General features: G+C 43.1%; 1 protein-coding gene across 40 annotated transcripts in view; it reads right to left on the reverse strand.

Moving 5' to 3' along the window:
- The window catches only part of Syne1 (spectrin repeat containing nuclear envelope protein 1), a 477,397-nt gene that overhangs the window by 119,648 nt on the left and 343,304 nt on the right, over positions 1-14,445 (reverse strand). For 21 of the 40 annotated variants that reach the window (NM_001419849.1, XM_087580698.1, XM_087580506.1 and 18 more), the window contains 4 exon segments: positions 341-497; positions 2,532-2,641; positions 3,418-3,549; positions 9,917-10,108. In NM_001419849.1, coding sequence (NP_001406778.1) covers positions 341-497; positions 2,532-2,641; positions 3,418-3,549; positions 9,917-10,108 — 591 coding nt within the window. 40 annotated transcript variants of the gene reach the window in all.

Below are 14,445 nucleotides of genomic sequence, written 5' to 3' on the forward strand. Positions count from 1 at the left end.
CGTCTTGTGAAGTAAAATACAAGATGAATAGCTGGCCTCATACTCATTCAGAATTGTATAATGCACCCGTTATACAATTCATTATAGAATTTCAGAATATATTAAAAATACAGATTATTATACAGGTTTACTCCCTTAGCATAATCTGTGTACCACTTATATCAGCTAATATATAGGCAGAGCATGGGGTTCATGCTTGTAATCCCAGTCTCCAGGAGGCAGCAGTAAAAGGATCAGGCAGCCCTCAGCTACATAGCAAGTTCTAGGGCAGCCTTTGTTGCAGGAGACCCTGTTTCCCAGGCCCAAAGGAAAACAAAAAAATAAAGAAAATATTTGATACCATTTGTTCTTGTTCCTGTTCCAGAATATTCTGTAGAAGCTTCTGCTTGGTACTAAACTCTTGGTGTAGACTTTCCCACTTCGCTCTCATCTGATCTTCAGCAAATGATTTTGCCCCTTCCATCACCAACTCCTGGGATAACGCATCAGGTTTTTCACTATTGGAAGAATAAACAGTCTAAGTTTACAATGTGTGCAGAGAGAGAGAGAGAGAGAGAGAGAGAGAGAGAGAGAGAGAGAGAGAATGGAGAATGAACCTATTGGGTATTAACAGACCTGGCCTCAAAATTAGAACAAGATTATCTTACTCGTGGGCTTATACCTTAAAAAAGTAAAAGTTAAAATAGAAACACTAAGGTTGCAAGCACATTTTCTTCATATGTCTAATCACGAACACAGGAATATTAAAAACACATTGAAAATGGCTAAGTATGAAATAAACTATAGTATGACCATAGACTAGGATCCTTTGATAATCAGCCTATCAATTGGTTCAACACTGGAAAATGGTAGTCTAATGTGAACTTTTACCCTGAGGGGTATATGGGACGTTTGGGACACACAGAAAGCTAGCACTGCAGGACAAATTTCTTTTTACATGAATTTAATACTTGAAAGAGCAACTAAAGCAACTTGTAGATGTGTATCTGTTGTCTGGGTTCTAGCCAATACTGAAGGCCAAGGAGAAAGGAGAAAAGAGAAACAACAGCAACACTTTTTTAACCACAAGAAACTTGCGCAAGATCCCCACAGCTCTTTTGTGGAACCGACTGTCTGCCTAGAGGCGGCACTAGCTGTCTTCTTCGGAAAAGCAGAGACTTAAGTAAAAGGCTTGAAAAACTATGAAAGATGTGTGAACGCCTTAGAGCTGTGAGCAGGTAGAGAGAGGGAAGACACTCCGCTCTGCTAGCCTGGAGAAGTGTCAGTCTTGTTTGGGGCTTTGCTGCTGATGTATTTTAAAGATCTTATTACAGATCTTTCTAAACAAGGTGGGCAAATGTTTTAACTCTTCCACAGTTTGGGGGTGAGTTAAATGCAAAAACTATGTACCCCTTAGTATCCGTAATATATTGACACTGAGAATGACGGTGCCAATGTTGTCTAAATTACAAATCACTTCAGTGACTACATCTGCTATCTCCAGTGATCCAATGAACAGGACACATTGTTTTAACTCACATTGTTCCTTAGTTTCCACATATATGATTTCTGATACCAGGATGTAATTTTGTTACATATTACAGGTACATACAATTTTTTTTCTTGATGCTAGTAAGTACTCTCCTGCCTTTTCAACTATTTGACATTATAAATAGTATGTTATACCATCTTTCTAACAAAAAAAAAAGTGCTTCAGGGCAGGGCAGTGCTGGCACACACCTTTGATTCCAGCACTCGAGAAGCAGAGGCAGGTGGATCTGTGTGACTTTAAGGCCAGCCTGGTCTACAGAGTGAGTTCTGGGGAAACCAGAGTTACACCCAGAGAATACCTGTCATGACACACAAAAACAAAAGAAAGTTTTTCTTTGTATCAAAGCATTTTGTATTGATGGTTGCTATTTTGTATCCTACCTCAGTACTAAGCAAGCCAAGACCCCAAGGAGAATGGCTCAAGACACAGCCATATCCCATCTGCTACAGTCCTTTCCACCTTGCAAATAAAAACCTCCTGTTCAGAGGTTCTCCCCTTCGCTTGTCTATTCTAATATTTCATCTTTCTGCATGTTAGACTTTTGAAATGTCCACTCCAATCCCGGTCCCCAGGATAAAAAACTTTTCAAATAGAAATAATAGGTAGAGAGCTGTTTGGAAATCATACCACTTAGCCCACATATACATCCGTTTCATTAAAGTTTTTTTTTAAAGAATATTCTGCAAGGGTTCTTGAGAGGAAAACACTCTGGTTAGGTATAGTCATCAGCTGGAAATATCACAGATTTGATAACACATTTTTCATTTGACTCAGAAAATGACTGTCCCTGGGTATAAGTAAGTTGGGCATCCAGGAAGGTAAATGACCAATGGCCATTTTCCTATCTGCATGGCAAAATGCTTGGCAATGCAGGGGCATTTAATATCCTCAAATAAATGAGGATTAGTGCCTTGTGTGGAAACTGACTATGGAGCAAAGCATTCCGTTTTTCAAATGACAGGGAAACACAAGAAGAGAAAGTTGCAGCTTCAAAACATACCCAAGGCCACCTGAGCCTTCTGCGGTGGAATGCTGGATTAGAATCTCCTCTCCACGGCTAGCTACTGAGCGGAGGAGGCTCTTCTGCTCAGCCAGCTCCTGTTCGAACTCCTGCACAAACACAAACACTGGGGTCACTTCAGAGAGCCGTTGATGGTCATTGTCACTGTCACTGTTTTCTATCTACAGAACGTAAGGAGGACTCTAATAGCTGTAAATCTGAGCATGGCTTAGGCAAATTCTCTTGCTCTGGTTAAACAGATTGTAAAAGCAACAAGAACAGAAAGTTTTGCTGGACAACGGTGCCCCCATGTGGTAAAATACATCCCTTCCTTTCAAAGTCAATGCTGGCTGGGACTAGTCAGGACTCCGTACAAACATCAGTTCAGGACAGCATGCTTTATTATCAGCCCATCTGGTTTGAGCTCATTCACAGTAAACAAGTTTGCACTGTGACAGGAGAGGACGCTTATGTATGTCTTTTTACAGAGTTAGTTTCCTTGAAAAAAAAATCAGCAGAAATCATTTGTATCATAGCCATTTACAGTCAGATCTAGTGAGAAGTCTACTAGAAAGTAAGAAACACATTTCATTTCTTTAGGGATAAAATGTATTTCAGAGTTTTGCCCATTCCCAAAGGCCTTCCTGGAACATTTGTGTTACAGTAAAATAGATGCAAACATTGCGTGAAAGAACCATTGAAGAACCACTGTGTCAATGCTGGGGATGTTATCCAGTAGAGCCCTCCCCTGGCCTGGGTTCCATTCCCAGCATTGAAAACAGAACAAAACAAAGCTCAAATCAACAAAAACCTACAGCCATAGAAACACCACCCACAACCTCCACTCACAGCAGAGCTGCCTAGAAGAAGGTGGGAAGTGCTTTACCTTTTGCTGCTGGAGGCTGCTCTGCCGCTGGTGGGTCCGAGTGTTGCGGGCTTGAGCCAGCCATTCCTGTACTCCGGGACTCTGAGTCGCCGTGAAGTCAACATCATTCTCTTCTTTTTCTTGTGTGACTCCCTGCTTTGAATAAGATGAGACAGGAATCAGGGGCCATACTGACACATTATTTCTCTGCCAGTGAAATGAGCCGGTTTAAGCCAGAATATATTATATAAAATGCAGGTTTATTGGGAAGCTGCTCTGGGACAGGTGAGTTCTCTGGCCTCGAGGAAGGAGGACAGGGAGAAGGGAAGGGTAGTCCAGCCCCTGGGCTGGAAAGTCAGGGATGGGGAGGGCTTTGCCAGGTAGGGACTGAAAGACAAAGACGCTAGGAGAACCTGGAGGCCAGGTCTGCTTTGGTACATACAATACGCACCTCAGTCCCTAGCCCGGGGGTTGAAACCATCCTTAAGAAAACCTCACCCCACTGGAAAGACAACTCCTTTGCTGTGGTTGGTGTAATAACTTCAAAGCACCATCATTTCAAAAAAAATTATAGTAACACAAGATTTTGAAACTTTTAGGAACAAGAAGCATTTATAAGGAAGCCCATTTTTTCCAGAGTAGTCATCAAATATTACTCTAAATTTTTTTTCACATAGAAAACCCAACCCTTTAATGAGCTTTTTAAAGTTACACAAATCTGAAATGTTACCCAGATAATCATTACATGTCAAACTTTGCTGTCCTTCCTCTAAAAGCTTTACCCTGTCAACATTTCTCTCCAGGTCACAATGGTATCTATCAAAAATGGGTACAATAGCAAGAACTTGCTTCTCAAACAGATTTTTAAAAGGTTACAAACAAAGGAGATCAACACCTTCGAGAAACAGTAAGTTCATGGTTGGGTTCAGGTTTTAGAACTCAGGAAGAGCAGGACATGATGGTCAATCCTGGCTGTCAACTTTGGCATGGTGCAGGGTCCATGGGAGAATAGGGAGGCATACTTCTCCATGTGCCTGTTAGGTCATGAGGGCTCTGTCACAATCCACAGTTTTAATCCACCCATGAATTCACAGTCTAAGTAGAGTATTGAAAGGTGGTGGAACAAGGCAAAAAGCAGTCCACCTATGGGAAGAGGGCCATTGGCTGCATGAAGGGTACTTTCTCTTTCCTTGTCTGAGTTGAAAAGCTTTGCCTTTCAATGACCTTAAGCCAGGATGTCTTTGCCTTGCCTCTAACATTAACAGTGGGTCATGGAGTCAAACTTCTGAAAACACAGAGCAAAACTAAGTCTCTCATCCCTAAACTTGTTTCCATCCTTTAGTCATGGTGCTGAGACACTTGGTAAAGCACAGCAAGGGCTTCCAAGATGGCTGACCATCCTCTGCTCCCCCTACTTCCACCCGCCCCCAGCCTAGCCTCCTCAACATTGTTTTCAAGAGGGACAGGAGGTGGTCAACCACAGGGACAATCTCCAGGGCACTCCGAGAGGCAGAAAGCCTTTTCTCCCCCACCCAAACACCGCACTTGTAAGAAAGCAGCACTAACTGGATTCAGGGGCTTAGAAAAGAAAATTAAAAAGGACATCACGTTGGGAGAGGTGTTATGAGTGTTCTGGGGGTTGCTGAGGAGGGGAAAAGGAAGTGGGCATGATGGAGACACATTGTACACTATATGTGTTTGTATACATATATATGTATGTATAAAAGTTTCAAGGATTAAGCAAAAATGTAAAAAGCTGAAAAAATTAAAAATATAAAAAATGATTATAAAATAAATGTATAAAGACTGTAGATTGTGGCTCCCAGTTGCACCTATGAATCCCCTAGGCTTGAATTAACTCTTGAACTCTGGATTTGTGAATGTCTGCTATTCTGAAAGAGCTAATTATATACATCTGTATAATAAATAATTCCCAATGGTCTGGAGGCAGAGGCAGGTGCATCTCTGTGAGTTGACGGCCAGTCTGTTCTATATAATAAGTTCCAGGATAGCCAGGGCTACACGAGAGAAATCCTTAACCTCTGTCAGCCGCCACCAGTAATAAATAGCTCTTGTCCAAACAGGAGTTTTTCATTGCCATTAAATTTAGCACAATAACCAAGCCTACCTTCTTGCATGCCAGAACTTAGGAGGCAGAAGCAAGTGGGTCCCTGAGTTCAAGGCCAGCCTTGTCTATAGAGTGAGTTCCAGGACACCCAGAATTACACAGAGAGACCCTGTCTCTCTGTGTGTGTGTGTGTGTGTGTGTGTGTGTGTGTGTGTGTGTGTGTGTCTGTGTCTGTGTGTGTGTGTGTGTGTGTGTGGTGTATGCGATGGAGGAGGGGGAGGGGTACGGTGCAGGAGAATGACATAATAAAGTGTCAATTAACTGTGGGCACAGTGCTTGCCATCCTTTAAATTTAAAAAACAAAACAAAACAAACAAAACAACCTCCCTGGGAGTTTTAAAGGGACTTGGTGTGATAATTCCAAGTGACAAAGCCAAAACATGCTGCTTTCTCCCTCTATCCCATGACCACCCCTGTCCCCCACCAATTCCTTGCTGGTTTGGGAGTTTGGCTACCAAAGAAAGCAAATGAGCAGTTACTCATCGCACAGACTACCTTCTTGCCTTGTTATTCCAATGGGAGGTCAAAGGTCCACCTGGCCTCATGCTTCACATTGAGACCAGTAGAGGAGGCTCAGTTCAGAGTCTGAGTATGTGAAGAGATAGAAAATATATATAAAAGTAACTGAGAACATCAGCATGAAGAGGCCATTGTGGCTAGAGTCTGATGAGGTATCTACCTGGATCATCTTGCTATCAACCCTGAGACTGACACTCCTCTGTGCCTTGCCCCACCCCTAAGTAGGAAGGCAGATAAGAGTCCACCATTCCAGTTTAGCCAGTTTATCGACAGAGGCCTGGCTTTTCACTGAGTTCCTGGATTCTAACTCACTGCTCCAGGGAGAGAGTTGGTTTTCTATGCTTGTGTTTCCTTCCTACAACCCTATGATTCATGATTGTGTTGGCACAGGCTAGAGTCATCCGATAAGAGGGAGCCTTAACTGAGAAAATGCCTCCATAATATCAGACTATACGTAAGTCTATGGGGCATCTTCTGAATTGGTGATTGATATGGGAGGGCCAACCCATTGTAGGTGGGCTAGCTCTTGAGTGCTATAAGAAAGCAGGCTGAGAAGGCCATGAAAAGCAAGCCAATAATCAGCCCTCCTTCATGGCCCCTGCATCAGTTCCTGACTCCAGGTTTCTATCCATGTAATGTGATTCAGGATACATAAGCCAAACAAACCCTTTCCTCTCCAAGTGGCTTTGGTCATGGGGTTTCATCACAACAATGGTAACCCTAAGGCAATGGTGGACTGATTGAGATGACAGCCTATGTCTTTGTCTCTGTACCTTGGTGTGACTGCTCTATGGTGAAGCAAGCCATCAACATGTTGTAAAAGACATAGTCTCCATCCCCATGTGAGCTCCTATGTTCTGGGCATGTACTTCCTTTCCTTTGACAGCAGCCAGGTTCCCAACTGGAGACCAGGTAGAACATGTGAGTGTCCTTGGCCTAGAGGATGCTATTTGTATCTTGCAGCACGTTTGGAGTTGGTGACTCATCACAACTTAGTCACTAAGCATCCTTCCTTCCCAGAATTTCCTCCCAAAGATAGAGAGTGGGTTTCTGGAAAGTAGAGGTTTGGATAAGTGGAGTTTTAGCACAAGGGACTAGAGATGAACTCTCAGAGACCCTGGTTCATTCAGGCAAGGGAGAAAAAGCAGGTTAGATGGAAACTTTGCAGGATGAGGACACAAGACAATGACAGCTCAAGGAGTCAGCACACCAGATGCAAGTCCCCCGTCACAGCCAGCTCAGCTGCCAAAATACGCGTCCTGGCCATGAGCTTCTTTGCCTTTTCTCTTGGGATCCAGGCCACTTTCTCTCTGCTTTTTAATTCAACATTTGTTTTCCAGAACCCATCCAGAAAATCCCTTACACACTCCTCACAGTTCAAAGAACCCACTCACATTTCTACGTGAGTTATTCTCCTTGGACTTTCAGTGTGTCTTTCAAATCACCAAAGAAAGGTTGTGCTTGTAAAAGACTGTGATTGGAATGTGAGCCCTCAGAACCATTTACACACAGATGGACCTTCAGGTTCTAAGAATTTATGTGTCTGACTATGCAAAGTCCACAGCGTCAGATTAAACAAACAAACAAACAAATGCATGAAAAACTGTCACTTAGACTGTGGTTTCTGTCTTGTTCTATTTGGATTTTTAGTTAGTCAAGTTTTTTGACTCAGTCATTTTGAAAGATAAGACTTGGCTCTTGGAAAGCAAAAATGATTAAGAATCTAGTTCATACTTCAGTTCTTTCCTCTTGGGACTAAGGTGGTCCTGGCAGGAGGAATACAAGCCTGCAGATGACAGTTTTCCCTTCTGCCAAGGGAGGAAGACGTGGGATAGTTTCTGTTACTAGAGACTCTTGGTGGAGCATCCAGGATGCTTATTTTAGAAAAGTAGGGCAGTCATCGCCTTTCTTCCTGGAACATTCCTTGAAAGAGCAGTGAGACCCTGCAGATATAAATCCAAGACGAACCATTTCTTAATAGAGCTGTTAGCTATTCATATATGGAGAACTTTACGCTGCTTTCATTGGTGACACTGTGTGAAAATGACCTGAGTTCCTTATGAAGACAGACAATAATTCAAGAGATTTTTCACAGTCCTTAGGTCTGCATCCTTCATGTCTATCCGGGAGAAATGGAGACTGGGTCTTCACAGTAAAGTAAGTGCATAACAGACACTCCACTACACACACACACACACACACACACACACACACACACACACACACACACACATATATATATATATATATATATATATATATGGCAGCACTGAGAAATACAGGTTAGGAGTGTAGCTCAGGGTCACAGTAAATGCTGAGATTGGCAGGGCATGTGATTCTGGTGTAGGAAACAAGAGGAAAGATGGGAAGGTAGGAAAATGGGAAGGTAGGAAAAAAGAAAGAAAAGAAGGGAAGAGTGGGAAGGGGACTAGAAGGGAAGGGGAAGGGAGAGAGAAGGGGAAGGGGAGGGGAAGGGAGAGAGAAGGGGAAGGAGAGGAGAAGGGAAAGGAAGGGGAGGGGAAGGGAAGGGGAGGGGAGGGGAGGGAAGGGGAGAGGAAGGGAGAAGGAGGGGAGAGGGAGGGGAGGTGGAGGGAAGAGAAGGACACCTGTGCCCTTTGGCCTATGCCCTGTGCATTTTGCCCTTTCCTATGGCTATCTGTTATTTGACCTCCAGCTTCTGTCCCAGTCCAACTGTGGGCATAGGCTTACCATGTCCTTCTTCTACCCCACACAGTCCAATGGCCTTTCATATTCCTCAGTTAAGATCAAAGTCTCTAGGTCACCTATGATGCTGTCTTAGGCCTCTTGGTTGGCATTGGAACCTAATCCCTACTGTGATATTAAATGGAAGGACTGTGGGAGGTAACCTTACTGCAGCTAGCGTTGTTAGAAAGGAGGTCTCAGCTAGCCTCTTCCTCCACACGAGGACACAGGGAAAACATGCCGTCTGTGGACCAGGCAGAGAAGCCTCACTAGACACTGAAGCAGCTGGCCTCTTAATCAAACTTCCCAGAACCTAGAGCAGTGTGTACTGCGTTTGTGGTTTCTAAACCACTCAGTTTGGGGAAGTTTTGCTATAGCAAACTAAGCTACTTAAGACACATCTTAATTTCACTTGTTTGCTATTCTACTCCAGCCACACCGGCTTTGGAGAGCCTGAGTGGAATCCCATCTGGCAATCTTCTTAACACTAGCTTCCCCTTTGGCTGGATTGTTACACACACACACACACACACACACACACACACACACACACACACACACTATTCACTCACTCTTTCGATATGTACAACACAGTGAGTTCCAGGAGGACGTAGGCCACATAGTAAGATCCTACTAAAGAGAGGGAGGGAAGGAGACAAATACAGTAAACTAAAAGTTCATGTATATTACCTATCACAACAAATTTAAATGGGTTAAACGTGCAAGAAAGTTGAGAGTTAGGCCAGGAAAACAATGCCCAGAAAACACCAACAATGTAAAATAAAGTTGACAATGAGGAATCACAGTGTTCCTGTGGGAAGATTCATTGACCTGGAAGAAGGAAGGGCTTGAATGCCAACGCCACATCAAACAGCCTGAATACATCTAGAGTGCGGACAGTAAGAGGAATCCACAAGAAAAGCAAATTCATTACATCAGAACTTCATCCTCAGATCCACACGGTCAATCAATGCTAACTGCCTGGCTGGAAACCCAGACCCAAGACAGAATGTAATTATAGTCACATGCTTAAAAGTTACTGAAACCAAGCCCGTATATATGTGTATGTGGCCCTGACATTTTTTCTCCACCGCCACACTCGTAGAGATGTATGTGGTAAGTGCGTCATAAGCGACATGTCAGCCCAGGCTTCGGGTAGTCAATGCTCACCTGCATGTTGAGCTGTCTGTCACGCAGGGCCCTCTGCAGCTCCATGAGGCTCCCTTTGAGCATCCTCAGCTTGGAGGCTAGCTGCTCTGCCTCATCTTTCGTGTGAGCCTTGCCCTCCAGCAGCAGGTTCTCACTGCGCACCGACAGCTGCGACAGGGCCACCACTTTCTGTTCTATTTCCACGAGCATGTTCTGGGAAAAACACAGCAGGGATGAAAGTCTCACATCTCACCAGCCCCTGGAGACTGCTTCTAAGCACAACCTTCCATAGTCACTTTCCACACAGGTAGGTACCTGTGGACTTTTCTACTTTGAAGAATAGGTTACATGCTTGGGGTGGGGGATGGGGTCTATGCTTTTTACCTTTTCTCTTCTTTCAGAAAAAGTAGATAGTTTATAATTAAAAATACATTGGAAAGGGCGTATAGGAAACACAGCCGACAAGCACACAATTCCATTATTAGTCCCACTATCTTAATATTAGATTACTAATGTTAGTGAAATTATCACACAACAAACCTCTTCCAAACTTCTTGTCAGTTTAAAAAGGAATTTCTTTCAAAACATTGATCTTGAAGACCACGCTGCCTACTAACTTGCAATCCTGCCTCAGCCTCCCCAGAGATGAAATTAGGGGATTTATGATACCATGATCAGCTTCTGTCCTCATCTTCTTTTTAAAAACATGACTCATTTTGATCTTATATTTAAAAATATTTTTCTCACTTCCAGCCCAAATATTGAAGTTTTTCCCTCCAAGGTTGCAACTCAACAGAAAAGAAATTATCTTTCATTAAAAGTAAGATCTTTTATGAAACTGGAAATAAAAGACTAAAATAAATAAGTTGTTTTGTTTTCTACAAAAATTATGTTTTCCTTTGTTTTTTTGTTTTGTTTGTTTGTTTGCTTGTTTTTATGACCTGAGCCTCTAAACTCATTGGTCTGTGGTGGTTTGAATGAAAATGGCCCCCATAGGCTCCCAGAGAGTGGCACTATTAGGAGGTGTGGCCTTGTTGGAGGAAGTCTGTCACTGAGGGTGGGCTTTGAGGTTTCAAATACTCAAGCCAGAACCAGTGTGTGTCTGTCTCTCTCTCTCTCTCTGTCCTTTCCTCTCTTTATTTCTCTCTTTCTCTCCCCCTCTTTCTCTCTTTCCTCCCTCCCTCTCTCTCTCTCTCTCCCCCCTCTCTCCTCTCCCCCTTTCTCTCTCTCTCTCCTCCCCCCTTTCTCTCTCTCTCTCCCCCATCACTCTCTCTCACCTGTCAGTTCAGATGTCTGCCTGCAGGTCACCAGGCTTCCCACCATGACAATAATGGACTGAACCTCGGAAACCATAAGCCAGCCCCAATTAAATGTTTTCGTTTAAAGAGTTGCTGTGGGCATGGTGCTTCTTCACACCAATAGAAACCCCAAGACAAAGGTCCTAGTTACTTATTAACAACAAAAAAATGCTATTTTACTCTAGGAAACTAAGATTATTGTCATTCCATCAACTCTATTATAAGATTTCACGGTGGCACATCCCTTTAATCCCAGCAGAGGCAGGCAGATCTCTGTGAATTTGAGGCTGGCTTGACAGTCTCAAAATGAAACAAAAAATAGACAAAAAGGATTTCATACCAAAACAATGCAAAACTTTAACTAAACTTGGGATTAAAAGGTGATACCCCAAGGATTACTTCTGAGAAATGAATATATTTCTGGGCACCATTGGTCTGGCATTATGCTGAGGGTGCATAACACCTTCTGAGGTCCAAGAAAGTGTCTATTTTTGTTTTCTTTTAAAATCACTGGGCTGGAGAGATGGGTCAGTGGTTAAGAGCACTGACTGCTCTTTCAGAGGTCCTGAGTTCAATTCCCACCAAACACATGGTGGCTGGCAACCATCTATAATGGGATCTGATGCCCTCTTTCGGTGTGTCTGAAGACAGCGACAGTGTACTCATATACAAAAAGTAAATAAATAAATCTTTAAAATCAAAAGACTTTGGGGATACACACATCCCTGGGTTTGAGAGTCTAGGGATGCACGTGCTCCTGGGTTTGGTTACCACTATGGAACAAAGCAGTTGTGGCGGTGCAGAGCTGTAATCTCATCACTCAAGAGTTTGGAGTCTGGAGTCAGAAGCATACGGAGCTCAACGTAATCCTTGGCTACCTAATGAATTCAGGTCAAGCCTGGGCTACATGAGAGCTCATCTCAAAAGAAAAGAAACAGAAAGAAAAAAGGAAGGAAGGAAGGAAGGAAGGAATTCAAAGGAGAAGAAAATTAGAAAATTAATTTAACAATTAATTCAGTGTAAATCTTATTAGTCTATGTGTGCTTTTCACCACAGGGAAAATAGCCCTCATAACTCAAAGTCTCCAGACCCACAAAAGTCATCATGTGGCTTGATTTCTTCTGTCTCTGTCTCTGTCTCTGTCTCTGTCTCTGTCTCTGTCTGTCTGTCTGTCTGTCTCTCTCTCTCTCTCTCTCTCTCTCTGTCTGTCTCTCCTTCTCTCCCTCCCTCCCTTCCTTCCTTCCTTTTCCTAGGACTGGATCTCACTATGTAACCCTAGGCTAGCCTTAAACTCCTAGAGATTCTCCTGTACTGTTTCCCAAATACTGGGATTAAAGGTATACATCACAATGCCTCACATGTGACTTCAATCCCATGTCACAGCCAATTATGATAATGAAGCAGAGTTTTATTCTTTAATGCTAGATTTTAAATTCAAATATTTTTTAACATCTCCATAACTTACTAGGGTCTAACTTCTAACTGGATTAATATCTCCATTTTGAATGACTTAAGGTAAACATTCGATTTGAAAAGTCAAGTTGATTGATCTGTTTAGTTTCAATGCCATATACTTCTAATTCCTTAAAATGCTATGAAAATGCATTTTTACTGCTTTGTAAATTTCCTGTAAATTATCAGAATGGTGTCGAGTACGCTATAGGCTTTCTGAATTTCCTTGAAAATCTGAAAGAGGGGTTGGCAACAACAATATAACCCTCGTGTGAAACAGATGCCTCAACTATTTCACAGTAGGAAAACGACTAGAAATGACTGAAAATGCTCCAATCCACTTGTTTAATCCCCATTATCAGACAGAGAGTGACGCTGCTGGTACACAGAGAAACACTAGGCACTGTACAATCTAAATGATAATGATCAATATCATAAACCCCAAAACATAAAGAGAGACCACTGGGGTATCCTGCACATCTAAGAGGAAAGTAGATTTAACCAGTTACAGCAGCTGCTGCATCTCATGGGTGAAATGTGAAACTGTGCTCGCTGATACTTAGCCCAGTGGATTGGACAGAGGTTTCTAGACATTCTTTCTTTTTATTTAGTTTTTTCATTTCAGTTTTTTATGTCTGTGATTTGCCTGCATGCACATCTGTGCAACACACATGCAGTGCCCGAGGAGGCCAGAAGGGGACATCAGGTCCCCTGAGACCAGAATTACAGATGGGTGTAACTGGGCGCTGGGAATTGAACTCAGGCCGTCTGGAAGAGCAGCCAGTGCTGTCAGCTGCTAAGCCATCTCCCCAGCCATTTGAGTGAAAGATTTCAACCGTATTTGGCTCACATATGAAATGTTATATGTTAATATTCATGAAGTGTGATGGACACATACATGTTCACGGTTTCATGCTAGATTGGATCTGGAACACCTCCTACAGGCATCCGTTAAGAGTTTGGTGCTCAGCTTGGTGTTATTGGAAGGAGATAGAAACCTTCATGAAGCGGGTCTTACGGGGACTTTAGGTGCTCTGTTGAAGTGGATTGTGGGTGCTAACGTTAATCTTCCCTTTGCTGCCAAGCAATGAGTGAGCAGCCTCCTTCCATGTGCTCTGTGTGTCTAAAACAGTGCTGGAGCGCATGGAGGAGAGGCTTCAACAGGACTGAAAGAAACCTTTCTGCTTTTTAAGGTGATCATCTCAGGGATATTTTTCTTACAGTAGTAAGAAGTCAGCACCAGTATCTATAAGAAATAACAATAAAAACCTCTATGTGAGGCTAGGGTTGTAGCTATGGATGTGGACCTTGCCTAGAACACGAGACTTAAATTTAATCCTTGCTATTTCTTGAGAAAATGAAAGAAGGGAGGGAGGGAGGGAGGGAGGGAGGGAGGGAGGGAGGGAGGGAGGGAGGGAGGGAGGGGGGAGGGAGGAAAGAAGAAGAGAAAAACCACATTGAGGTTGACAACATTTAAGGACCTGGGGATGTGGCTTAGCAATAAAATCTCTGGATTTGATTCCCAGAATTAAACCAAAGGTCAAACCAAGCCCAGAATGCTTTTATGGAAGAATTCTTCCACTTTATAACCCTGATGGAACCCCGTCTTACTCAGTTCTTAGAAACCTGACATGGAAGGAAGGAAGGTGTTGCACCTTTAGAAAGACAGCTCCCTGGCTTCCTAACACTTCTTCCCAAGCACCGTGTGAGCACTAGGTTCAAAATGGCAGCCGAGCACTCAGGAGGCTTCCAATTAGTGACATTTATTTCAGTCTGCTTCGCCGATACTAATTCTTCTTA

Source organism: Rattus norvegicus, chromosome 1 (assembly GCF_021556685.1).
Source record: "Rattus norvegicus strain SHRSP/BbbUtx chromosome 1, alternate assembly SHRSP_T2T, whole genome shotgun sequence".
Taxonomy (NCBI): domain Eukaryota; kingdom Metazoa; phylum Chordata; class Mammalia; order Rodentia; family Muridae; genus Rattus; species Rattus norvegicus.